At 61.1% G+C, this 24,488-nt stretch overlaps 1 protein-coding gene across 1 annotated transcript; it reads right to left on the reverse strand.

The window, feature by feature from the left end:
• Positions 1–2,301: 2,301 nt before the first annotated feature.
• On the reverse strand, positions 2,302–16,830 carry BGN (biglycan). The gene is made up of 8 exons (XM_087860419.1): positions 16,674–16,830; positions 7,086–7,337; positions 6,655–6,767; positions 5,904–6,117; positions 5,307–5,417; positions 4,997–5,090; positions 4,773–4,911; positions 2,302–3,496 (listed from the first exon to the last, which is right to left on the reverse strand). The coding sequence occupies exons 2-8, from the start codon at positions 7,324–7,326 to the stop codon at positions 3,299–3,301; spliced, it is 1,110 nt and encodes a 369-aa protein (XP_087716545.1). The 5' UTR covers positions 7,327–7,337; positions 16,674–16,830; the 3' UTR covers positions 2,302–3,298.
• Positions 16,831–24,488: the final 7,658 nt, after the last annotated feature.

Here is a 24,488-nt window from a genome sequence, read left to right on the forward strand (position 1 = left end):
AGTAAGTACTTGGAAATGTCCCCCGCCCTAGCCCCGTGTCGCTGAGAACGCTCCCTGGCAGCCACTTCCTTCACAGGACAGCCCTCCCCGAGTGAGCTGCTCCCGTGACTTTCATGGCCTGCGTGCACATGTGCCTGCCTCAGCTCCCTCTCCGGCCTAGATCCCTTCTCAGAGCTGCGTCCACACGCCCATAGTGCCGGGGGTGCTCCCGGCCCTCAGGTGATATTCCTTGCAGCCCCTTCCTCTTCCTCCAGGAGCCTCAGACCTGGGGGTGCCCACTTCCTTCCTGTCACCCCATGTCCAATCTGTCCCCAAATCCAGCAGCTGGAACCTGGTCCCCCCTCCCACCTTTCCTGAGGCTTTTCGGGCGGAGCTGAGGCTTTCTAACTGGGCCCCCTTGAGCCCATCCATCTACTCACAGCTCAGAGTGGACCAGCCTGCTGCAGCTTTGCCACCCTGGGGCCTCCCATGACCTCAGGAAGGCCCTGAGCTCCATGAGGAGCTCCTGCCACAGGGCCCAAGTGGTCCCCTGGCTGCCTCGGGGCCTCTGATCTGGGCAGAGTGTGGGTCCTGCCTGCAGGGCACTGTTCCCTACCGTGTAGGGTGACCCACAAGGCCCACAGGACACCTTCCCTGGGGCCCAGCCACAGGAGTCTTATCTGAGCCTACCAGCATTATTACACTGGTCTTACTAGTTTGCTTGTTTTGGGGGGGGGGCACATGTGTGTGAGTCAGGGGAGGGGCAGAGGGACAGGGAGAGAGGAATCCCAAGCTGACTCTAAGCTCATTGCAGAGCCCGATGTGGGGCTCTACCTCACAACCCTGAGACCATGTCCCAAGCCCAGATCAAGAGTCGGATGCTTAACCGACTGAGCCACCCAGGTGCCCCACTTGTCTCGCTAGTTTATCCTGACACCTCTGTCCCTGAGGGAGAGGGAGGCAGAGAGGAAAGGAAGGGCAGGAAGGCTGGGAAGGAAGACAAAGATCTACAGGGGTACATTGGACCTGCAGGAAACAGTTCAGTGCCCCAGGCGGCCCACAGGGAAATAGCCTGAGGGCTCCATGTCTCTGTCTCCTCCAGGGCCCCGGTTATGGCTGTCCCTCTTCCCGACCAGTGAGGGGACTTGACTGAGGCCCTGTCTCCTGGCCCCTGGCCAGTGCCCTTGCCCTGAGCCTGCCCAGCTCAGCAGAGATTGCTGCGCTGTGGAGCACATGGCCCAGAATAGTGCTATGATGCCGACGGGTGACATTCTATCACAGGGCCACCATGCTGAGTGGCGCCTCCTATCCCCAAAAGGGGAAACTCAGGGACGCTGGGCACCCTGGTGCCAGGCCAGGCAGAAGGACGTGCAGCTCTGTGCTCGGAGCCAGCACGTGGTGCCTCCGAGCTCCTTCTCTCCTGGGCTGGCACTCCTCGTGGGCCCTGCCTGCTCTTTCTACTGGCAGCCTGTGGCTGCCCAGGAAAGCCCCGGCCCCCACCCCCTGAGGCAGAAGCCACCTGTGGGGAGCGAAGGACGGCAGCCAGGCTCTAGCCCACCACCACCTCAATCGGCTGGGCTTACCGTCTGAGGGCACATTGCTCTGGGAACTGTCCCGCCCATGCCCATGCTGCCCTGTCGGGGGCAGACCTATATCCCCGGCGCTACTCTCCTCAGGCCATGTCCTGGATCTTTCTTGGGAGCCAGTGACAGAGCATTGCAACCTGGGCTTGGCTCTGCTGGCACAGTGTGACCTACTGGGCGGAGGCTCTGCATGGAGCCCAGGCCAGGCCCGCACAGGTGGGCACACACAACTTGCTGTCCTGGCCCTATGAGGCCTGTCCTGCCCAGGTGTGCGCCCCCTGGTGCTGACTTGGGTGCTGTGCACAGTTTTGATAACAGCCCGGATCCAGCGTTGTTCTGAGCCCCCAAATCCCATCAGGACAGGCAGGCAGGGCCCCTAGGATTTCCAGGCTCCCCTCTCAGAGTGAGGGTCTAATCTGGTGCTCTGAAGATGGCATGTGCTTGGCAAATGCTCCACCCTGGGAGAGCAGATGCTCCCTCGGCCAAGGCTGCTTTAGGAGCCCAGTATAAGGACAGCTGGGGCACTTCCATTGCCTCTAAGGAAGTGGAAGGGGCCTCCTTGTGGATCTGGAGGTAGTGAGGACTCTCACCTGCAGGCAGGGAAAGCAGCAAAGAGGAAGCCGAAGGCTCAGAGTGGGCATGAAGAGGCAGACCCTGGGAGCCAGCCACCACGGCCCCTGTAGCTCTCCTCTCCACTCAGTCCCCAGTGCCACCCCGAGAGTGGCAGCACACAGAGACATATTGCACAGTGTTTCTTTAATTGAAAGACAACAACCGACCTCAGAAGCAGCCCCTTCTCAAGCTTGAAACCCCCACCATATCGGGGGCCAGAAGGCAAAGGGAGGGGAGAACTAGCCATCATGGGGGGAAAGAGGGACAAGGAAAGCTGACTGGGGGCTCCAGTGGGATGCTGGGCCCTTTCCAGGCCGGTGCTCCCCTGCATCACCTCTACCTGCTGGCCTCCTCCAGGACAGTCCAGACTTGGGGGCAAGGCCTGGGCAGGGCAGGCTTGGGGGCAGCTGCCCTCTGCCCCCAGCTTGCCTGGGTAGGGGCTGGGCAGACGCCCAGCAAGACAGACACAAGACCCAGCTCAGAGATGTGAGAGAGGAGAGTGAGGATGAGAGAGATAGATGGAGATGGGGGGGGGGGGTGGAGAGAGAGCCAGAGAGCCAGAGAAGAAGATATTGGTCTAGAGGCCAGTAGAGCAAGGAGGCTTGGATGGATGGGCCATGAACTTGCAGAAGGGTGGGGGGGCATGGGAGGCCAAGGGTAGCAGGCCAGGCCAAGGACAATTGGAAGCTGGAAGTACATGAGAAGGAGGAATGCATGCTAGGCAGGTGAGGTGGGCTGTCTCCATCCTTGTTAGCCCCTTCCCACCCCCTAGACCCAGGGCCCGTCTTTCTTGGACTGGAGCCTTGGGCAATTCGATTTCAGGGTGAATGGGAAGAGAGCTTTATGAGGGTGCCTGTGAGTGGCTATGACGGGGGTGGGGGGCAGGGGCAGCTCTGAAGCCGAGAGGCGTGTGATGGCGGCTTGGTCTTGTTCCCCATCTACATGCTTGGGAGCCAGGATGAAGGCGTCGGGAGGCAGCCAGTTGGGGTCCAGGATCAAGGGTGGGGCTGGGTTGGGTGCAGCTGGGCGCTGGCTTCGCTCCTTCACGCTGCCCTCCCTTTCACGATGTCTGCTGTGCTCCCCAGAGACCCCGCCCAGGCCACCACGGCGGCTGCTTGCTGCCTCTACTTCTTGTAGTTGCCAAACTGGATGGCCAGGCGGTCAGTGACGCAGCGGAAGGTGGCCGGCTGTACCTCCCAGTATGGCACAGGGTTGTTGAAGAGGCTGATGCCATTGTAGTAGGCCCTCTTGACCCCGAAGCCCACAGGGCAGAAGTCGTTGACGCCCACCTTGGTGATGTTGTTGGTGTGCAGATAGACCACCTGGGGGCAGAGGGGCGTGGCTCAGGCCCAGTGCCAGCGGCCCAGGCATCCCCTGACTGCCCTCCGAATCTGGTCCAGCCTGGGTGGGCCAAGTGGAGGGCAGACAACAGAGGGCTTGGGCCCTCCCTCCTGAGAGTCCCACCTGGCCACCTCATGGGTGTGATTTCACTGCAGTGCTTGCCCTTTTGAGGGCCAGGATGTGATTCTTCCATGGTTGGGAGAAGCAAACCGATGCTTGGGTATGGTTGTCAGGTGGGTGTTGGATGGTATTTTAAGGTACTGGTGTGTGACCAGGGGCTGGGATGAGGGACCCATAGGCGGTGTGTGGTGGGTGGGAAGTGAGGGGCCTGGGATGTGGGTATCAGTGCAGGAAAAATGGCTCCTTGGGCTCACAGAGGGCCCCCGGCCCTCCTTCTGGGTTTCCCAAACTCCAGGGCTGCCCCTGGGCAGCAGTTTTTCACTCCAGAGACTCATAGGTATGAGAGGAGAAAGAGCCTACAGATGACCTCCTTTTCCTTCCAGTCCCCAGGGTGCTTGCTCTCCAGCAGCCCTCAACTTCCTGAAGCCCCTCTCTAGGGGAGGGACAGAGGAAGCAGGAGGGTGAGTGGATAAGAAACCCCGTGATGGTGGGTAGGTGCTCAGACTGCAGCTGCGCCTTCTAGAGGCAGAGAGGACACCGGCCGCTAGAGGGCGCGCTCAGCCGGTCATGGGCCTCCCCGTGGCAGCTTCTGGGTTGACCCCCTCTTCTGCCCTCACTGGTGCAGGGCTGGTCTGGACTTGGCTCTGGCTGGACAGCCTGTGAGAATGGCAGGTGTCCTGGTGAGTGTGAATGGGGCCGAGGAAGAGACCGGAAGCCAAGCCAGGGACAGGGGTCCCTGAAAGGACCCCAGGCAAGACCCTGCACCCCTCATCAGTCTACTTCCTGCCCTGAGCTGAACCTATCTTGCCACAAATCTGTGCACTTCCAATACCCAGACTGTTCCCTGACCTCCCAGGCTCTGCCATGCCTTTCTGGTGTCCCAGCCACCTAGGAAAACTTCAGCCGCAATATCTACCAGGCCAACTCCTGCTCATGCCCCACACCCTCTCTCCACCCATGACCTGCCCTCCTTGCCATCCACAGTGGAGTCCCCGCTCGCCTTCCCTGCTTCCTCAGCACTGATACTTGTGATTGCTTCTTTCCAGATGAGGAGGGGGCGGTGCCAGCTGCGCGGCAAGGTCCTATTGCATACTCGGTCTTATGGAAGCGGGCACGGCGGCTGCATGCGGCTCTCACCTGCAGGAGCTTGAGGTCCGGGAGGCCAGAAGGCACCCTGGACAGCTTGTTGTTGTCCAGGTGCAGCTCCCGCAGGGTGGGCAGGAAGCTCAGGCTCCCGTTCTCGATCATGCGGATCTGGTTGTGGCCCAGGCCCAGCCTGTGAGGGGCAGAAGAGATGTACCAAAAGGCTAGAGGAGAAAAGAGCAGTGGGGCAGGGCACCCCGCTCGGACCCCCAGCCCACCTGTACAGCTTGGAGTAACGGAGCAGATCCTCCAGCTCGATGGCCTGGATTTTGTTGTGGTCCAGATGGAGTTCATTCAGGGTCTCGGGGAGGTCTGCCAGGAAAAGAGGGTGCTCTGAATGGAATGCAGGAGGGGAGGCCACGTGTGTGGGCTGTCTGTATGTGGGGTGGTGGATGGGAACACAGGACTACCAAAGCCCTCTCTGAGTTGACTGGTGGTTCCAGATGTCTCCAGCCCCCCATCCCCCGATCTGTGCCCATCTGTGCCATGGAGGCCAAACAGCATGGGGGAAAGGGGCTGCCTTCCTACCTTTGGGGATGCCGGTGAGCTTGGCCTCAGAGATGCGAAGGTAGTTGAGCTTCAGGCCATCGAAGGCTCCAGGCTCAAAGCCACTATTTTCCAGGGGGTTCCCGCCCATCTCTAGGAGAGAAGCCCTGCTCAGCCCTGGCACCAGAGCTGGGCGGCTGCCTGCACAGCCCCAGGTCCTGCTGGCTTTCTGGCTTGGGCTGGCTTGACCGGCCCTGCTCCCCCAGCTCTCCCTGAAAGCAGCTCCGGTAATTTACTGGGCTGATTGCAAACTCCTGGCTGTTCAAGACCATTACCTCTCAAGGGTGTTGGTCCAGGCATTGGCCTCCGGGGGTAGTGGAAGCAGGAGGAAAGGGAGGGGAGCCAGAGATCAAGGTGGGGCTCCACCCCAGCCTGCTCATCTCCTCTGGCTGGGCCCGTGGTGGTCCCCGGCGGGCTGGGCCTTTCCCTTCCCTCTCTCTATGGTCCCCCGGTTTCTCTTCATGGCAGCCCTGGGGCATGCCCCCAGACAAGCCTCCAGAACATTCTATGAGGCCCACCAGGCTTGTCCGTGCCGGCCGCGGGGTGGGGACTGCCTGCTGCAGTCCAGGCCGCACTCACCGATGCAGTTCATGCTGCGCAGCCCGCTAAACACGCCCTTCGGCACCTTGCGGATGCGGTTATCGTGGATGCGAAGCTCCACCAGGGAGCTGGGCAGGTTGGGAGGGATCTCCACCAGGTGGTTCTTGGATATATAGAGCTTCTGCAGCTTGCGCAGGGGGCTGAAGGCCTTCTCGTGGATCTTGGAGATCTTGTTGTTCACCAGGACGAGAGCCTGGGGCAGGGAGGGTGTGGGAAGTGAGGGCGCCAGCTTCCCACCCCGCCCCACCCTCACCGCTTTCTCCCTCCCTTGTCTCCCGGGGCTGGCGGTCCGTGGGGCTGCCCGCGCAGCCTCAAGGAGATCCGTCTGTGCCCGCGGGCGGAGTGCAGAGCCAGGCGCCGGTACTCAGGCTTGGTAGGGCCAGTGCTGCCTCCCACGGCCCACCACTTCTCTGCAACTTGATTTCCCTACTTGCACCCTAGCTATGACAAAATCCTTCCTTCTCGGCTTGCTGCAATGCACCCGTACAACAAAAAGTTTTCTGCCACAGAGGGAATTGGGCTGAACGATTCTGTCCTGTGCTTCTGGCTGCTATACTGTGGACATCACACAGGTGACCTGTGACTGGGGCACTCCAGACTTCTCACAGGACTCCATGGGCCCCCTGTCCCCTCTCACACTGCACACACATGTACACACCCATAAGCACCCAACTCCTGAGCTGCAGACTGCCCACCTCCTCGAAGCCCCTCAGGGCAGGGGCGGGCTTACATAAAGGTGCTGGAGGCCTTTGAAGTCATCCCTGCGGAGCTCAGAGATGCCATTGTTCTGCAAGTCCAGAAGCGTGGTGTCGGGCGAGATCTCCTTGGGCACAGCCTTCAGACCTGGGGGCCGGGGCCGATGTCACCAGCATGAGTGACTGCGCATGGGGACACACGCGAGCACACACGCATGCACACAGACACGCACGCAGGGACTCAGCCACAGATGAAGGCCCTTCTCATGCCCCACTCGCTTGCAACCAAACAACTGGATACCGTTCCACACTGAAACCAGGATCCCCAAGCCTGTGTGGGGCCACCCCAGCCCTAACCCCACCCTTTCATGCCCATCCCATGGGATGGACATGTGTCTCCTCGGTCGGGCCCTTGGGCTGGGCCTGCACCTTCATGCATCCGGCCCACCCTGGTCCCAGGACTGACCCAGGTCGGAGCACTGAACAACCCGCAGGTGGCAGTGGCAGCCAAAGGGACACATGGCGCTGAAGGTGGGCGTCAGGGAGTCCAGGTCTGGGACTCCTGAAGTTGTCTCAGCACCTGAAGCCTCCTCATCGTTCAGCATGGGCAGACCGTCGTCCAGAGTGAAGTCCCAGAAGCCCTTCTGCTCAAAGGGCAGGGCCTGGCTCAGGGCCAGCAGGGATGCGAGGAGCCACAGGGGCCACATGGTGGGCGTGCCTGGGAGCCAGGGTGAGAAGGGGCTGTCAGGAGGGCCCAGCCGGCACTTGTACCTGCCCTCTGGGCCCTTTCCCGGCAAACCTCCAAACAGCAGGAGCTGAGGTTCTGCACGTGTTGGCACCCCGTTCGCCATTCCTCACTGGGTACAGCCAGACCCCAAGGTAGGAGTGGCAGGGAAGGAGGTGGCAGACGGACGGGGTGCGGGCAGGCAGGAGATACCTCCTTCTGCTCCCCTCTGATCCCAGGCAGGATGCTGGCTTTAATGGGCAATGCATTGCCTTGCCAGTCAGTGAGTCTGCAGTACTAACCCCCACCCCCGCTGTCCCCCACACACGAGTCAGCTGGCAGCCTGCCTGGGGTGGGGGGTCAGTGAGGCGAGCCAAGGGAGTGGAGGAGGCAGACAGAAAGGCAACTATTTGCCCCATACCCACTTTGAAGAATTTGGATTTGAATACACTGTTGTGGCTCAGGGCAATGTGGGTGCAGTGAGCATTGAGCTAGACCACCATGAGTCACTTCCTTTCCTGCCTGAGCTCCCCCTTGCAGCACACCCACATTTTTCGAAGAAAAGTTGAGAGGCCAAGACACCAGGCTGGGCACGCTAAACTGAGACCTGGGCTAGCCCTGGAGACAGTGTGGAGAAACAGAGCAGTGGCAAAATGGCTGAGGGGAGGGGGCACCCCCCCCACCCTCCCCATTGCTCCCCAGGGCCTCTTCTCCTCGCCCACAACACTTCCCCTGGCTCGGCCTGCAGAGCCCCAGGGCTCGCACATCGGCTCCCGCCTTCCTTCTGCCCGTGGCCCAGCCCCCTGGAGAGGCCACCAGAGGGGAGCAGGCCGCTGCCCAGGTGGCAGAGGCAGGATCAGGCTCGTCTGAAGGCTCCCCCGGGCCAGGCAGCGGGGTGGGCGTGAGGGGGAAGCTACCCTGCCTAAACCTGCCCCGGGTGCCCGCATTTACCCGCCTCCTCTCTTCTCCCATCCAGAGACAGGCCGCTCTGCTGGAAGGTCCGGTACACGAAAAGGCCCAAGCCCTGCCGCTCTCACCACCCTCACCTACTCGGATTTCCTGGGAAAGTCCCAGGGAGCTTAATTTCCCCATTTGTTACACAGGCGTAAGTGTGCCTGCCCTGCTTCCCTCCCAGACTCTGGTGTCTTGGGTTGCCCTGGGTGCATCTGCGGGCAGTGAGCCTGGCCGGGTTCCAGGGGCTTCCCGCAGACCCACACCGGGCCCCACCCCAGGGAGACCCTCCTCACTTGGGGCCCATTTTGAATAGGGGAGGGGCTGTGAGGGGCTTCAGTGGGACCGGGAGACTGCTGGTTGGAAACATGGAAGGAGTCCCCGGGGAGCGGAGGACCCTGCTGCTGCCTTCCTGGGTAAGCGCAGTTAGTGTGGGGCTGGGCTGGCTGCTGCAGGCTGAGCCCTGGAATCCTCCCAACCAGCAGGCCAGGGGCCTGGCACAACCTCCAGGTCTGGGCACAACTGCTCTATGCCCTGGGTTCCCATCGATCCCAGTCTTGCCACCCCCTTCCACAATCCTCAGGCACCCCCTCAGTGGGCCACATTGCTTACCCTGGCTCCCGCTGTCCCCGAGGACAGAGTGGGAGAGAATGGAGCAGCCTTTCTGGCAACCAGGGCTGCAGTGTGCTCGGCCGGCAGAGGTCACAGACCCAGAACAGGTTCAGTGGACTCAGCTGGAGAGCCAGCCCCAGAGCGCCCCCAGCAGGTCCCAACAGCTCTCCTGAGTGTGGTCCCCAGTGACAAGCTCAGAGAAGCTGCGCTTGCCTGTCCCACATCACACAGCAAAGCAAGGGTCCCCTATGTTGGGGGAGCACCCAGTCTGCCTGGCTCCTTCAAGCCCCAACACCCCACGATCACACCCCAGGTCCTGCCAGCCCCAGACTGGCCGGGCAGGACTCAGGGGAGCCCCCAGAAGGTCATGGTGCTGAGTAGGGAGAAGGCCCTGTACTTGCCTACCTGGGCGGTTTGTCCCTCCTTCTTCCCCTGATTCTGCAAGCTCCAGGGCTGAGCAGGGTAGGCCTAGGCCTCGAGTGCCTGCTGCTGCTGCTTGGGGCCCTTGCCTGGGAGCCACTGGACGCCCCGGGCTGGGAGGAGGAGGAGTGGTAGGAGAGAACAGGAAGGGGAGGATGGAGGCAGGAGAGCAAGATGGAATGGGAGAGAGGGAGGAGGCAGCCTGTTGCCTGCTTGCCTGGCGCCCCTGCCAAAGCCGCTACCTCACAGGGGGATGAGTCAGGGCTGGAACGCCCAGTGGGAGCCTTGGAAGGCTTTGGGATCCACAGTTCACCTGGATAGGTGGGCGTGGGTGGGGTGGTCTGGCCAGGCGCAGGGAAGGCTGTGGGGAGAGGTGGGCAAAAACAGGCCTCTTCTAGCCTGCCGGGGCTGGGAAGGGCTGGGGGTCTCCACAGGGACTCTCTGCCCCCATATCTGGCCGTTCCACCAGAGTAGAGGATGAATGGCTCTGGGAAGGCCAAGCAGGGCGAGACTGGCCACCCAGGCTCCACGTGGGCTCATGGGACCTGTCCCAGGGGAATGGGGGCTCTAGAGGAGATGAACCAGCTCAAACCAGCCATGCTTGATGTCCCTGCCTCTGGGGGCCACAGAGAGGCTGAGGCAGTGGCCCTCGGCTCCAGCTTTTGTGGGGGAGGGACTGAAGCCGAGGGCTTGGAGGCCCTACACCAGGGCCCTGTGACAGAGGCAGAGGACAAGGTGTGGCTGGTTCTCCCGCGCCCCCCCCCCCCACTCCTGGCTAGGGCCAGGCAGTGGACAGGCTGGCAGGGTGGGGGCTGGGCAGGCTTCCAGCAGAGCCTCATTTCCACTCTGGGAGCCGACACAAGACTCAGCGGGTAGAACTGCACAGGGAGGAGGGGTCTGACCGGACAATGGACCTGAGCGGTGTCCCAAAGGACTTCATGGAGGGCCTTGAGCCCCATCAAAGTGTGCTTGGAGCTCGCCGGACCCCTCCCCTTCAGAGCAAAGGAAAGAAGCGGTCACGGCGGTGAGGCCTCTGGCCCAGGGCCCGCAGGTGCGAGCAAGGGAAAAGGCTGGGCTTCCTGAAGCCTGCACCGCCAGACCAATAGGGCCTTCCTTGTCTAGCCCTCTGAAAGCCAGCGCAGTCCTCTGAGTGGGATTGCTCCAGGTCAACGCCAAACAAGGCACATTGGCAGCCTCTGAGAACATGGAGGGGCTGTGCCAGGCATTCAGGCCAGGCCAAGAGCGGCGGGAGCAGGACTTAAGGTCTGGCACGCCCTGGGAGCTTGCTTGCAGATGTGTGGCCTGCCGCTGCCAAGTCACAGACGCCGGGCACTGTCCCGAGGCCTCAGCCCAGGGTGTCTGATCCCACCGAGCAACCCAACCTGAACCCCGGCATGCGTGCCACCATCTACCTAGCCCTGCCGAATCCCTGGGACTACGTGGATGCGGAGGGGTGAGGGGGACAGGCAACACAGAGTACCCTTTCCCCCCGCCCCCCTCTGTCCACCAAAGCCCTCAGGGGCCAGCTTCAAACCACAGGCCGGAGACAGGGGCACTGTGCAGAGCTGCATTCCATAGCTGTATCCCCAGCTGCTCCTTGCTGCCCTCCCAGGCCAGTAGTCCCCAGCCCACTGACCCTCTGACAGCATCTAGTCTGCACTTACATGCCGAGCACAGAGAGGGGGCATGTGCCACCCATGTGTCCACTTAAGCCTACGCACGTGCATGTGTGTGAGGGGGTGACCGTGTAAGGGGCTCGTGGCTGGAGTGGGGAGGGGGCAGGCCCTGAACCCCACCCCATCTGCGTTTGCACCACAGCCACCGTTGGCTGCAGAGTGAGCAAACGCCTCAACGTGGCCGGCCAGGGCAACTTCTTCCTGCCGTCGTCCTGGCACTGCCAGTGTGACTGGATGGAGCTGGGCCCCGGGCTCTGCCAGCCTTCAGGTATAGGTTTGACCTGAATGTGGGAGCGGGAGGTTGCAGGGAGCCAGCAGGGAGCCGGCCCATTGGCTGCAGAGGGCTGGTACTAGGGAGCTGGCACGGTGGCCAGTGCTGGCTCAGCCAGACCTCTCTCCCCACAGCATTCAGGAGAGCCATCCACCCCTCTCCCTCTCTGCCAGGAGACCTCTGGAAAGCAGGAGGGTCAAACTGCTGGCCAGGAACCAAGCAGCAGATGACCCAGGGCAGCTCAGGGTCCTGAGTTTCCGGGTCCTTTCTGGCCTGAGCCATGTGTCCTTCCTCCTCTTCCCCACTCACTGAAGAAATCCTGAGCTCCTCCCCACCACGTTCTAGAATGTTCGAGGAAGAGGGTGGATGCTATCATCTCCCAGGGGCAGGGTGGGGGCCTTAAACGATCTCTTAACTCGGCCCTTCAAAAGACCAAAAGAAAAAAGCACTGTTTTACCATTCGATGAATAGGTAAACTGAGGCTCAGACTTTACCCAAAACTCTTGCCCAAGACCACACAGTAAGGAAATGGTAGAACTGGACTCCACTGTCTGTCTGTCTACCTGTCCATGTATCTGGCCCCATTTTCTGTCACTGCAGACTGTGCCACAGGTCCCAAAGCCACAAGACCCTATACTTCCTAGGCTGTGCAGAGCCTGGATCAGCCCCTGGGTCCCTGGAAAAGACTCCTCAGCAGCTCCCTCACCTGAGCTGGGAGGTGATGCTGTTGGAAAGCAGTGCCCTGCTCTGTGGGCCCTTTGCCCCCTTGCTTGCATCATGAATCTTCTGGCAACACGGGGCCTCTCTCTGACCACTGCTAACAGTAGCTCCCCACTGTCTGTAGGGCCGGCCACCCCTCCGTGGCCCCAGCAGGGGCCACACCTCCCCTGGCACACCCACCAGGCTCCTGCTTCAGGTCTGCAGGGGCATGGAAAAGCCATCATCCCAGCCAGGCCAGAGAGCTTCCCTGGAGCATTTTAGGTCCTAGCGGGCACCAGACCCCACAGGAAGATGTTCTCAGCCTGGCTCCCAGAGCCTGGCACCCTACCTGCCTTGTTCCCTGGCTGGGCCAGGCCAAGGCAAGAGGGCTTGGCCCTGCTTTCCCAGCAGGAGAGTGGCCAGGCATCTGGGAGTGAGGCCTTTCCCTTCCTGAGCCCAGGGTTTCCAGCAGCTCCTTCCCTGCATCGGGTTCCCTATTCTCTGCCAGGGGATCTGGCTGGGGGTGGGAGCCAGCCCTCTGCAGTCAGCCCAGGGGGCCCCTCCCAGGGCTCCCCCAGTGCCCGCCTCCTTGCAGCCAGGCGGCCTCTAAGGCCCTGGTGGACCATAATCAAGGGTGAGAAGGGACTCAGACTGCAGGAAGGTCAAAGTCACATTTGCCTCTGGTCTCCTGGGACAGGCTGCCAGAGCCAGCCTCTCTCTGCCCTCTGCCCCTCTCCTTCAAGTCCCACTTCTGTTCCCCAGATCCCTAATCCTGCAGCCACTTGGGCCTGTGTCTGCTGCGTTCCACTTGGCCATTCAACCCTCAAGGGGCAGATGGTGGGGGAGAAACGGGAGTGAGCTTAGAGTCACAGAGTCCCGCAGCTCAGTCCCAGGCTGGTGTTTGCAGAGTTTGGCTTTCAGATGCCATGGACTGAGAGAGCTGAGTGCTAGGAGACTGGGTAGAGACCCCAGCCCCTTAAAACTGAGAGATGTGTTACCACAGGGAGGGGCTGGTGAGTCATCTGAGTTCCGGGCTCCTTGGGAAGGCCAGTAAAGTTGCTCTGTAGGCTGCCATGGGAACCGAGGCTGGTGGGTGTCTTCCACGGCCACCCCATGAACTGCCCTGATTCAGAGCAGGGCAGTTGGCAGGGACAGGAGAAGCCAAATGGGGTAGCTCTGGGGCGGCTCCCAGGAGCCTGGAGTCCCAGAGGGAGTGAAGGAGGCTCCGGTAGGGGGCGGGGGGGGGGGGGAAGCTCAGGCTGTGGGCTCCAGGTGACAGGGGATGAATCACAGCCACCCACCCCCTAGAGGAGGTGGTCACGAGGGCCCCACGCACACCCCAGGGGCCACTGGGAGACTGGCCTGACCATGGGGCTGGCCACTTAGTGTCAATGTGCCTCAGGCCCCGAGAGTGAGGGGCAGGACTAAGCAGACACCCTCCCCATTCCCCCAGCACAGCGCCCCCTGCCGGCCCCCTACTGGCTCCCTCTAAGGTGGGATTTACAGAAGGCGTCCTGTGGGTGATTGAGGTGTGGGCCCCAGTGTCTGAGCAGAAGAGGACAGGAGGGAGGGGAGGGGCACTGTCTGGCCCCAGGGTCAGCTGACAGGAAGGGGCAGAGCTGCCAGGACCCTGCCTTCAGGGGGAGCTCTTGCTCACCCACCCCCAATTCCACAGCTCACAGGGAGGGTGCCTGGGAGAGCCACCAAAACCCCTCCGGCCCCTCAGTTTGAGCCAAGCCCTTGGGCTGGTGTGTCCCCTCGCACCAATGGGGCCAATAGGTGTGGAAGGAGGCAGCTCGGGGCAGAGACCAAGCACTCTCACCCTGGGGTGACCAATGAGGATGGTGGGGAGGGAGTCGTGCTTGGGGGGGTGAAGATATTTCTTACAATCAGTGCTGTTGGAAGGTCCCTAGAGATGTGCAAGACAAACGACCCAGGTGCTCAGTAGACGAGGCTACAGAGGCCCTGGGGCTGGGACCATCCTTGGGTGGGGGAGGGGAGCAGGGTGAGCGGCACCTGGGCCATTGCCTGCTGCTTGTGTGCCACAGGGAGATCCTGGGAGACTGCCACTCTTTTATGCCACAGCTGTGTCCCCAGGCAGCTAAAGACAAGTGACGGCTGGGACAGTCCTGTGCTGCGCTGTGTCCACGGGGCTTCTCCAGGGAGTGGAAGAGGGATGGCAGTGAGGCGCCCAGGAAGCAGGGGAGCTGGGAGAGATGGGAGGCCCTATTGGAAGGCTCTGCCGTCTTGTGGGGACTTGGCACTAGCACCCGAGGGACACTCTGGGGTCTCTCAAACACCCCCTTTCCTCCTGTCCTTCCTTCTTTATGCTCCTCCAATGGGCCAGGGCCACTGGTAGGATGGGGAAGAAATTTGGTCAGAGGACTGGCATGCCAAATTTCTGGTCCCTTGAAATGAGCCTGCACAGAACTGCCACCAGCCCATCAGCGAAAAAGCTGGGCTCCAGACTTCCCATCTACAAAATGGGCACTCAGGTCCCTGCTCCAGGGCAGGGCACAAAAGCGGTGGGATGGTTAATGCCCACTGTGACCTGGGTTCTTGGGGTTCAAAAGTAGGCCCGGGGGTGGGCGCGGGAGTGGGCGTGCAGGCTGGCCAGGCTCCCAGTCTGCTCTCTCCGTTCAGTGTGGTGCCTTTCTTTCGATGCACCCCCACAGTCCTGCCTTCAAAGGCTACTCCCGTGCTGTCCTACGGTAGCCAGACGTGGGCGGCTTCCTCATGACGGTGCCTCTGCCTCAGCACCCAGTGCCTCAGGGAGCAGAAGGCCCTGGCAGCTGCAGATCTCCAGGAGGCGCTCCCCTGTGTGTTCGTGGCTGCCCGCAGGCATACTCACTCCGCACCAACCCTGTCCCTGCAGGGATATCCCCGGGAACCTTCTTTCTTGGCACTGAGGGAGGCCTGAGCCTCTCCAGCCTGTCTCAATGCCAATCAGTACCTACAGGGTAGAGAGTTGGTAGGCCAGGGAGCAGGGGAGGGCACAGATGCAGGAGCACGCTGAGGACAGGACTGGCCATATCTGCAACCAGAGTGGCCCTTAACAAACTCTGCTCGATAACAGTCGCCCTGGCTTGACCCAGGTCTACCCCGCCTGCCCTAACCCACCACCCTGCCCTGCAGTACCCTGGGCCTCCTGCTCCCCTCAGCAGAACCAGCTTGGGCAGCCCTCGAAAACCGGTGCCCAGGCCACAGCCCCGCCCACGGAGCAGTGAGGGGGGTGCTCCCATCCCCCAACCCTCCAGGGCACTTGGTGACACATGCACAGAGTTCCATTCTGCCTTGCTCCTCTCCTGGGTCACTTGGCAGGCCCTGCAACATGCCAGCCGTCTTGGGAACTTGCAAGGCAGGGACTGGTGGCCCTGTCACCTCCCACTCCAATCCCCACGCGGTGCAGTTGGCCACAGGTTGTCGTCATTATCAATGCCCAAGTGACTTTGAGGCTTCCCTGGGTGGTATGGCGTCAATAGCCAGGGCTTGTCAGTCAGGAGCCCTGGGTCCTGGCCCCAACTTTGCGTCTGACTTGCTGTGCAGTTGTGGGCAGGTTCCTGCCTGTCTCTGGGCCTCACTTGTCCCCTTTGTACAATGGAGGGAGTGGGGGGTGAGACTCATTCCCTCCCAAAGCACTTTGGGGGGCAACCTTGCAGCTATGCTTTTGCTTCAGACCTGGGGTTCTCCCTCCAGTCCAGAGTTGCCCCATGCACCAGTCGGTGGGGGGCTGCTTTTGGGGGACAGAGCTCTTGAACTTCACTGATCCTTAAAGGCACCCACCCTGGGACAATGGTGTCTGAGTTTGGAAGTGGACCTGTGGCCTCACCCCTCCCCAGGGTCCCCAGAAGCCCTCCAGGGCCCCAAGCCAGGCCTGCCCAAGCTAACATGGCCCAGTTGCCTGCGTTTCTCTCTGCCCACCATCCCTCATTCTGAGTCTCAATCCAAGAGGGTCCTGGAGACAGGCAGAACTGAGCCACCCAGGCAGCCACACCCAGGGACCCTGTGGCCAGGGCCCTGTGGACCCACCCCTCACTCAGGAGGAGGTAGAGGAAGGGAATTAGCCTGTGGGTAAGGGAGAAATATCTGGGCAGGTTGCCTGGGGTGTGCTGGGGAAACCAAGTCTCTGAGCCCAAGCCAAGGACTAGTCCTGGGTAGTGGGGACTGTTCCCCAGGGGTGCCAGAGCATAGCGCAGAGTGAAGCCTGCAGGAGTGCAAGATGCCCTCGGGGACTCAGGGACCCACAGGGAAGAAAGAGGGCCACTGGCAGAGTTGGGATGCCAGCCACCCAGCCATGCCTGGGCCATGCTCTGGAGAGGGGGGCAGTCAAGGGGAAGAACACGAGAGGGAGGCAGGGAGGGCAGACATACAGTGGAGCTGAGTGAGGTCAGAAGGGAGAGGAAAGGGGGGCAGAAAATGCAGAAGGGACAAGGACTAAGGGAGCCGAAGGGTGGCAACCAAGGGGTGTGGGCCAGGAGCCTACAGCAGTGCCGTGGGGATCGTGGGAATCACACGCATCCTGAGAGGGGGAGAGGGACATAAGGCGGTGGCAGGGACAAGGATAGGGATGTGGAGGGGTGGTGTGGGGGAAGCAGGGACAGGGGGCATCTCCAGGACGGTGAGGGGGCAGTGGAACCAGGGATGAGAGAAAGAGGGGGCAGCGGGGACAGCGGGGGGGGGGGGCTGGTGTGGGGGCCCTACCTGGGGAGGGCAAGCGGCTGGGCACAGGCTGGCTAGTTGGCAAGCTTGGGTGTCAGGCAGTCAGTGCGTCTGTCGTCTTCGTAGGGCCCTCCAAGAGCAGCTGCTCACTCCTGGGCAGTTTGTGGAGAGAGGGAGACGGAGGCGGTGGGAGGGAGGCTAAAGGCTGGGCGGGCTGGCCGACAGGGAGGGGACAACGGCAGGAGGGGGCGGGGAGGGAGGAAAAGAGGGAGGGGGCTGGTGGGGCGGAGAGGGAAGGAGAGCGGGAGGGAAGAAGGGAGGGATGGGGCAGGCCTCCCGGCCCCCCTGGAAGCTTCAAAGGGAGCAATTTTCTTGTAGACGGCTGGGCTAGCTTCCCCCCACCCCCTTCCCGCCCCAGGCGCATGGGGAAGGGACACACTCTCACTCACACAAGGACGCTTGGTGTCTCTGGGCAGGCATAGCCTTAGATAGTCAAACTTTCCACTGCCCAGATAGGGACACTGAGGCCCAGAGAGGGGCGGGAACTGGCTTGCTGGCACTTGTAGGCAGAGAGCAGAAAGGGAAGGGAGGCGAGGGGGAGGCGGCCTGTGGCTGCTAGTCCAGTGAGTGGCCCCTGGAATTCTGTCCTGAGCCTGCCCAGAACCTCCAGCAGCCTGGGCCTGAACAAGGAGGTGGTTCTCTGCAGTCAGGGAGGCAGCCGTTGTGGATTTCTGGAAGGGCTTGATGCAGGCTCCCAGGTACTCTGGACATCCCAGCCCCCCACCCCACTCCAGTCTTTTTTCCCCTCAAAAAGAGGACTGGTCTTCTCCCTGTGAACTCAAGATGGGACTCAGCTGGGGACTGACAGGACGGTGTCACAGACTCTGGGGGTCTTCCCTAGCTTGCCCTCCCTGAGGCCCAGACAAGCTGAGAATGGAAGAGTGAGTCATCTTTCTTTGCTCAATCCATGCGGTCCCCTAGGATGCGATGAATGTTCTGTGGGTGGGCACTTCCTCAGGGCTGAGCCCTGTGCTGGCCACTTACAGGGGCGAATTGGGCCAGCCTGCCAAACGTCCCAGGAAGAGGCCATCATCAGCCACAACGCTGCGTGATCACTGGGAGCTCAGCTGCTTCCTGAGGGCCCAGAGGACCCCAGCTCCACCTGTGTCTACAGTCCAATGGGGTCCCCTTCCTCCCCTGGTCTGTGTAGCCAGCATGCAGTGGAGCCAGGCCACAGCCAGCCTCTGTCCTGGGCTGACACGGCATTGAGGAAGACTCCCACAGGCAAGGGGAGGGTTTCCATAGAGCTAGAAAGCGAAGCGAAGCGGGGAGCAGCGCTGAGGTCTGCAAAGCAAACAGAGGGAAGAAACTAAAGGCAGGCAACAACAAGATAGGACAGAATGCCCCTGAGATCAAAAGAGAAAACTGCATGGAGAGACGACAAGCTCCACAGGCAGAGGCTGAGGGAGGCGTGGTAGAAGTGGGCCCAAGAAGGGAGAACAGGGGTGAGGCCTGCGGGTTCTGCCCACCTGGCCAGCTGTCTAGGGCCACATGCAGGTGGGGTCTAGAAGGTTCTGCCTGGGGATGTGGCTGGGCCCGGATCCCCTTCCATGTGCACCAGCATCAGTTCAGGGCCCCTGGCCGAGGACCCGAGAAACATGGTGGCCTGATCAAGCCGTGGTGCCTGCCTGCAAGAAGCTTCCAGGCCATGGAGAAGAGAGATGTGGGAAAAACTGGGTCTGGGGTGGGAGCTCTTGTTTTCATGGGCGAGGTGGCTACAGATGCTTGGGACCCAGAGACTGGAGAGAACACATGCCCTTCCAGACAAGGGGAGTCATTTGTCTGCTTGTTCGTTTGTGTTTTTTTACTGTTTATTGGAGACATATTCAAAAGTCTCTGGCAATACAAAGCCTGTATCGTAGAAGCCCACGTAGCCTCACTGAGCTTCAGCGTCCCCAGTCACAGTGCCTCTGCCACGTATAAAACATTGTGCTCTGTGAAAGGAGCCCATCACAAAAGACATATTGTATGGTTCCACATGAAACATCCAGAATAGGCAAACCTATAGGGACAGAAAGTGCACCAGTGGTTTCTTAGGTCCGGAGGGTAAAGGAGGGTTAGAGGGTGACAGCTGAAGACACCAGTTTTCTTTTCCAGATGATGAAAGTGTTCTAAAGTTGACTATGGTGATGTTGCACATTGAACATACTAAAAACCACTGAATTGTACATTTTTAAAAAAGATTTTATTTATTTGTCACAGAGAGAGACCACAAGCAGGGGGATCGGCAGGCAGAGGGAGAGGCAGACTCCCCGCTGAGTGGGGAGCCTGTTGCGGGACTCGATTCCAGGACCCTGAGATCATGACCTGAGCCGAAGGCAGACGCTTCACCAACTGAGCCACCCAAGCACCCTGAATTGTACATTTTAAATAGATGAATTTTATGGTATGTGAATTATCTTAATAAAGCTCTTTTTAAAAAGGGGAAAAAAAAACCCATGTAAGACATGACCATTGCCCCAAGGAGCCTTTAGCTGCATCTAAGGCCCCACCTGGCCTTGTGTCCCAAGGCCACCCTCCACTAGCCCTGCACTGTTCTCAGGCTGGGACCTCAGGAGCCATCACCCAGGTCCTCAGCCTCCAGGAGTGCCAGCGGGCACAAAAAGAGCCCCGAATACGGTGGCTGGAGCTCTGCTGGGGAAAGGCACCTCTGGGGGCTCCGTGGCTGAGCTCTGAGCCCTGTGGGGAGGGGACGGGAGCACTCTTGTTTCTCGCCTCTGCAGAGCCGCACACAGCACCAGAGGCTCGGAAAGGCTACCTGGAGCAGGTGACTTAGAGTAGACAAGAGAACAAGGAGGGAAGAGAAATGTTGGCAGTGGAAGGAATAGCACACAGCAAGGTGCAGAGGGTGTGGGAGCAGCAGGGAGAAGAGTATCACCACAATGAGGTGAGGCAGCCTCAGTGTCCCCTGCACAGTGCACAGCCTTGGGTGTTGGCCAGGCACGCTCCTGGAGGGAGCTTGGGGGTGACGATGGGGTGACACCCTGCACAGGGCACAGTATGCACCCTGGAGCTCTTTCCTGCAGTCGGGGGATGCATCTGGGGCAATATTTCCGTAAATACGGTTCTTGCGCCTGGAAGGCTCTTGTGTCTGTGGTTTGCAGTCTGCAATAAGGCATAACTGCACACCCGGCCCAAGGCCCACTGAGTCACTCGGCCGGCCTGGCCCTCTAATTTGGGGGCCACTCCCAGACCAGCCGGCAGCACCTCAGTCCCGGGGCCTTCCCCTTCCCCTTCCCCCCGCCAGCCTTCTCTTTCCCTGCAACCCAGGAACAACCTGAACCCCAGCTGGGCACAGCCTGTCCTTGTGGCCCCCTGCCCTCCGGCTTCCCAAGGCTGGGAGGAGGCAGCAGGAGGCAGGGGAGGGCAGGCCTGGAGGGCAAGGCCGGAAGGAAGAGCCGGCATTTCCTGAGGCCCCCATGCACAGCTGTCTTAGCTCCGCAAGAAAACGTGGTAGACAGGGCTGGCCGAGTCATGGGGTCGGGGGGGGGGGGTGTGTGTGTGAGAGGCAGAACCTGGCCTCTGCCAGCATGAGCCCATGAGGGATGAGGTCCCTCTCCCAGCATGCCCTGGACCTCCGGGACACCACCAGACAGGCGGCCAAAGCTCGAGCCTGGACACTGTCCCCAGAGGGCTACAGAGTGCTGGCTGACCCTGCTGCTCTAGGCCCCACTGCTGGATCCCTGCTCGGAGCCCCTGGTCCTCACCTCGCTGTTCGGGCCTGTTCCGCAGGACCCAGCCTGGAGCCCTAGAGTGTGAGGAAGGTGCTTGAAGGTAGCAGGGCAGAGGTAACAGGAGACAGGAGGGCTGGCGAGGGCAAGGGTGCTAAGGCAAGGGCGTGTGTAGCAAGGGAGGGAGCCTAGAGGAGGGAGGGGAAGGCAGGGCTACAAAGCAGCTGTCAGCGGGGGTGGGGGGGGGGAGGGCTCCTGGGGCAGGCCAATCTAAACCCATTGCCATCCTGTATGCCTGTGTGTGTGAAGGACCTGGAGTCAGCTGCAGCCTGTCCCCTAACAGCTGGCTTACAGCTGTGTGTGCCCTGCCTTCAAAGTTAGAGGGGGAGGCCCGGGAAAGAAGCAGGGCACACAGCAGGCAAGCTTCGAGTCACGGCTCCCCTTTGGGCATGAAACCCTGCCTCTGCTGGGGCTCCCTGGAGGATAGAGTCTGGAAGCCTGGGAGGTGGTCCAGCAGGTCAATGCTGCAGGGCTTGAAAGGGGCCCCTGCCGAGGTGACAGCAGTCGAGAGAGCTCCCCCTGAGCTCCAGCCCACCCAATTGCTGGTCCCATGAGCCTCTGGGGCCTGCAAAGAACATCATGGCCCTGAGTTCCAGGGGCCCTCTGCCAGCCCCCTTCTGGGGCCTTCCCGGCCTCCCTGCCGTGCTGTGTCTGCCTCGGCCCTGCTCCTTCCTCTCTGCCTCTACACGTCACTCCTCCTGTCTGTTCTTCCTGGCTCCTCGCTCCCTCCTTAGATCTTCCATCTGTCTCTCTGTCCCTTCCCTGGGCACTCAGTCAGTCAGTCAGCCTCACTGTTCTCCGCCCCCTGAGCACACGCGCTACTGGACCAGAAGCCAGGATGTGCTTGGAGAAGCATGATGGCAAGCAAGTATGATGAGCGCCACAGAGGAAAGCACACAGGCTTGGGTACTAGCCCTGGGTACTACATGGGGGTGCAGAGAGGGCTTCCTGCAGGGAGGTGGCTCTGCCCCCGGCCCCTGGGTTGCCTTCCAGCCTTTCCCTGGAGTGCTCACACAGGACTCTTACAAGCCAGCCCAAAGCAAGTGCTCTCACCCCAGGGAGCCCCCTTGCACCCTAGTCTCCAAGACAAGTGCCCAGCAGGGTCACAGCATATACATGCACACGGGTCACTTCTTGAGCCAGCGACCCTGCCCAGAACTCAGCCGAGATCTCCGAGAGGGCCCTCGAGGCTCCTGGGCACTGCGGCCCCTGAAGCCAAGCCAGGATCTCCAAGTTCACGGCCTCGCATGCGGGCCTCACTCAACAGCCTCCTGGCTTCATCCGCTCCCCATCTCCACACCCTCAGTGGCGGGGCAGCGACAGTAGGGGAGCCAGGCCCATAGTCACCAGGGGGCAGCCCCTCCCACCTGGAGTGTCCCTGGAGGCTGGAGTCATAACACTGGGGAGCCCTGAGGTAGCATACCGAACTGTGCTCAGGGGGACCCTCTGGGTGCAAACAGACCCAAGAGGGAGCTGAGCTGCTGCAGAGTGGGCTGAGCCTCCACTATCTGGAAGTTTCCCAGCCGATAGCCGAGGTGTGGCCAGTGAAAGCTGGCACTCTCTATGCCAGAGCTTTTTTTGACCTTCCCCTGAGGACATAATCACACAGAGGCTCTCTGCCCCAGGCCGCCAGGGCTGTAATTTCAGGGCCCAAAGGGGTCTCCACAGAGGCCGGGCCTGTGTCTAGCTATCTTTAGAGAGGCATGGTCTGGGGTGTGGCTAGATGAAGGAAGGTGGACAGGGGGCTGTGCCACAGGGACGCATCTGTGGGCTACCCGCAAAACCGGTGAGACACAGGGAGGCTATGAAGCACCTCGGGATGCCCGTGGTCTTCCCCCAGGGGGAGGCCAGCCCCCAGGAGCAGTGCCTGCATCTTCCTGCTGCCTGCAGGCCTAGGAGGCTCTGGTGGGGGCAGTGGGTGAGGGCAGGAACCAGGGAGGGGGCCCGGCAGCCAGTGTCTCTTGGATCGGCCCTACGTGGCTGCCATGGTGGCAACTGCTACAGGGGCAGGGGCTGGGGGGTGGCAGGGCCTGCGGCACACCATGCTAGACATAGCCTTTGCTCCTTCCTGAGCCTGTTTCTCCTGGATGTGGGGGGCTTGAGCCAAGCTTGCCACCGCATGGGGTATGAGGCAGGGAGCAGGCTTGGAGCCAGATATGTAGAAAGCTAGGCAGGGAGCCTGGCGAAGGAGCAGGAGGCTGACCCTTACGTGGGGGTGCCGGGGATAGAAAAGAGTAGGCAGGTTGGAGAAGAATTTGGAAGCCGATGGGCAGGGCTCCAGGACTGTGGCTGGGAGGAGTGGGAGAGGTACAAGTTTCCACTGAGGTCCTGGGGAGGAGACATCGGTCCAGCCCTAAGGGGTACACCTCTGCTCCCTGTCCCCATTCTCTACCACTGAACTTGTTGGCTTATGTGTCTCCTTCCTGGTCTCCACTTGTCCCCACTCTCCTTACCCTCAGTCTCCCCGCCCCCACCACCTCAGCACTCCTGTCTCAGTCTGAGGGCTGATGAGTGCCTCCCTTCCTGCCACCCAACTGTAGTCACCCCTCAGATGCCCAGCGCTTTGGGGTTACTGACTGTATGCTCCAATGGAGCCAGCGCCCGTCCTGAAGAGGGTCCAGTGACCACCACCATGCCGGCACAAGTGAGTGGAGGATATGGGGGCAGGGACACGGGTGAAGAAGGGGTGGCTACAGGGCAACTGGGGGTGGTGGTGGTGGTGAAGGGGGGCCTTCGTCCTGCCAGCAGGTATCAGGTATACTGCCCTGGCTTCCCTGGCTGAGGCTCTGTCTGGGGGCGTCCCACTGGGGGCATGCCATGCTGCCTGAGCCATCTCCCCTCTAGGACTGAAGAAGCCCCGGGGCTCTAGCTGCCGGCAACCCCTGCCCTGAGCTCCTGGCCCTCATGAGAGAATTGTACTCTTTTCAGGGCAGCCCCGTGTAATGATGATGGGCTAGACAGAGGTCCAGTCCCCTTACCGCCACTCAGGACTGGTTCAGCTCCAGAGCACCTGTGGGGCTTGGCTGGGCTATCACCTGTCACAGGCCAGCTTCTCCCTGGGCTACTCCTGTTCTTATCCTCCCCTCCCCAACGTGGTGGCCCCAAGAGCCTCCCAGTAAACTTCCTATGAGCTAATCCTTGCCTCCTAGTCCTAGTCGGTTTCTGGGGAACCTAGTGGCAGACACCCACTCGGGACTCGGGGCTTGGCTGCATCTCATTAAGGATCGGCTTCCAGGCCTGGGTTCAGCCCACCCGACAGCACCCCCAAGGGCCAAGTAGCTTCCGGTCTCAAGTGGGATTTATCCCAGTAATCACCGGTGGGCTGCCCCTGCCCTCCTCTGCCCCTCTCCCCCTACCGCAAGGCCAGGTTACCCTGACAAGTAGTGGGCCCTGGGATGTGGCCCTTCTCCCAGGCCCTCTGGTCTCATCTGCTCAGTAGAGGTAAGAGCAGCAGGGAGGAGAGGCCAGCAGAGGAAGGGGGTTTCATCTAGCTTGAACTTCCTGTGCCTCCCAGGGCCTGACCTCTGTGGCAGAGAAGGAGGGGCCTGGGGGCTGACCATAGCAGGAGAGCAGGGGCCAGGCCTGGCAGCCGGCTGGGGAGGAGGGGTCATGAAAGCTGGGAAAGCAGCAAGCCCTCCCTCCCATTGGGGCCAGCGCCTCAAGGGCTGCTGACCTCTGACCCAGCCCAAACAGGAAGTGCCATATCTGTGGGCCTGGGCCCGGGAGAAGAAGGAATGTAAGGATGAGTCCAAAGCAAACACTCCCCATGCTTCCCAGGCCTCTCCCCGCCCCCTGCCTGAGTCTGGCCCTTTCTCTGCTGAGAATTAGAGGGTGGAGTGAGGGTGAGGGTTGGGGGTGGGGGGCTGGCTATAGAATGGGACCCACATAAGACTTGCAGTTCCCAGGCCCAGACCCCAGCCAGAGCTGGTGGCTGGGCAAGATCTCCGCAGTAGGCACTTGGTGCCCTTCTTCCTTCACTCCACCCACATCTGGGCAGCACTGAAAGCTGGGGCCAGTCCCGCTCCTTGTTATATCCTTGATGCCCGTCACTTAGCTATTTCTCTAG

Source organism: Ursus americanus, chromosome X (assembly GCF_024610735.1).
Source record: "Ursus americanus isolate L20-20 chromosome X, mUrsAme1.1.p, whole genome shotgun sequence".
Lineage (NCBI taxonomy): Eukaryota > Metazoa > Chordata > Mammalia > Carnivora > Ursidae > Ursus > Ursus americanus.

What these genes read in the sequence shown, in the direction of transcription:
- BGN (XM_087860419.1), bottom strand. Translation starts at nt 7,326, where the DNA reads ATGTGGCCCCTGTGGCTCCTCGCATCCCTGCTGGCCCTGAGCCAGGCC. An exon ending in AAGGCCTCCAGCACCTTTAT is followed by an intron (nt 6,118 to 6,654) that starts GTAAGCCCGCCC and finishes TCCCTGCCCCAG; the next exon opens with GCTCTCGTCCTGGTGAACAA. An exon ending in CGGACCTCAAGCTCCTGCAG is followed by an intron (nt 3,497 to 4,772) that starts GTGAGAGCCGCA and finishes CTCTGCCCCCAG; the next exon opens with GTGGTCTATCTGCACACCAA.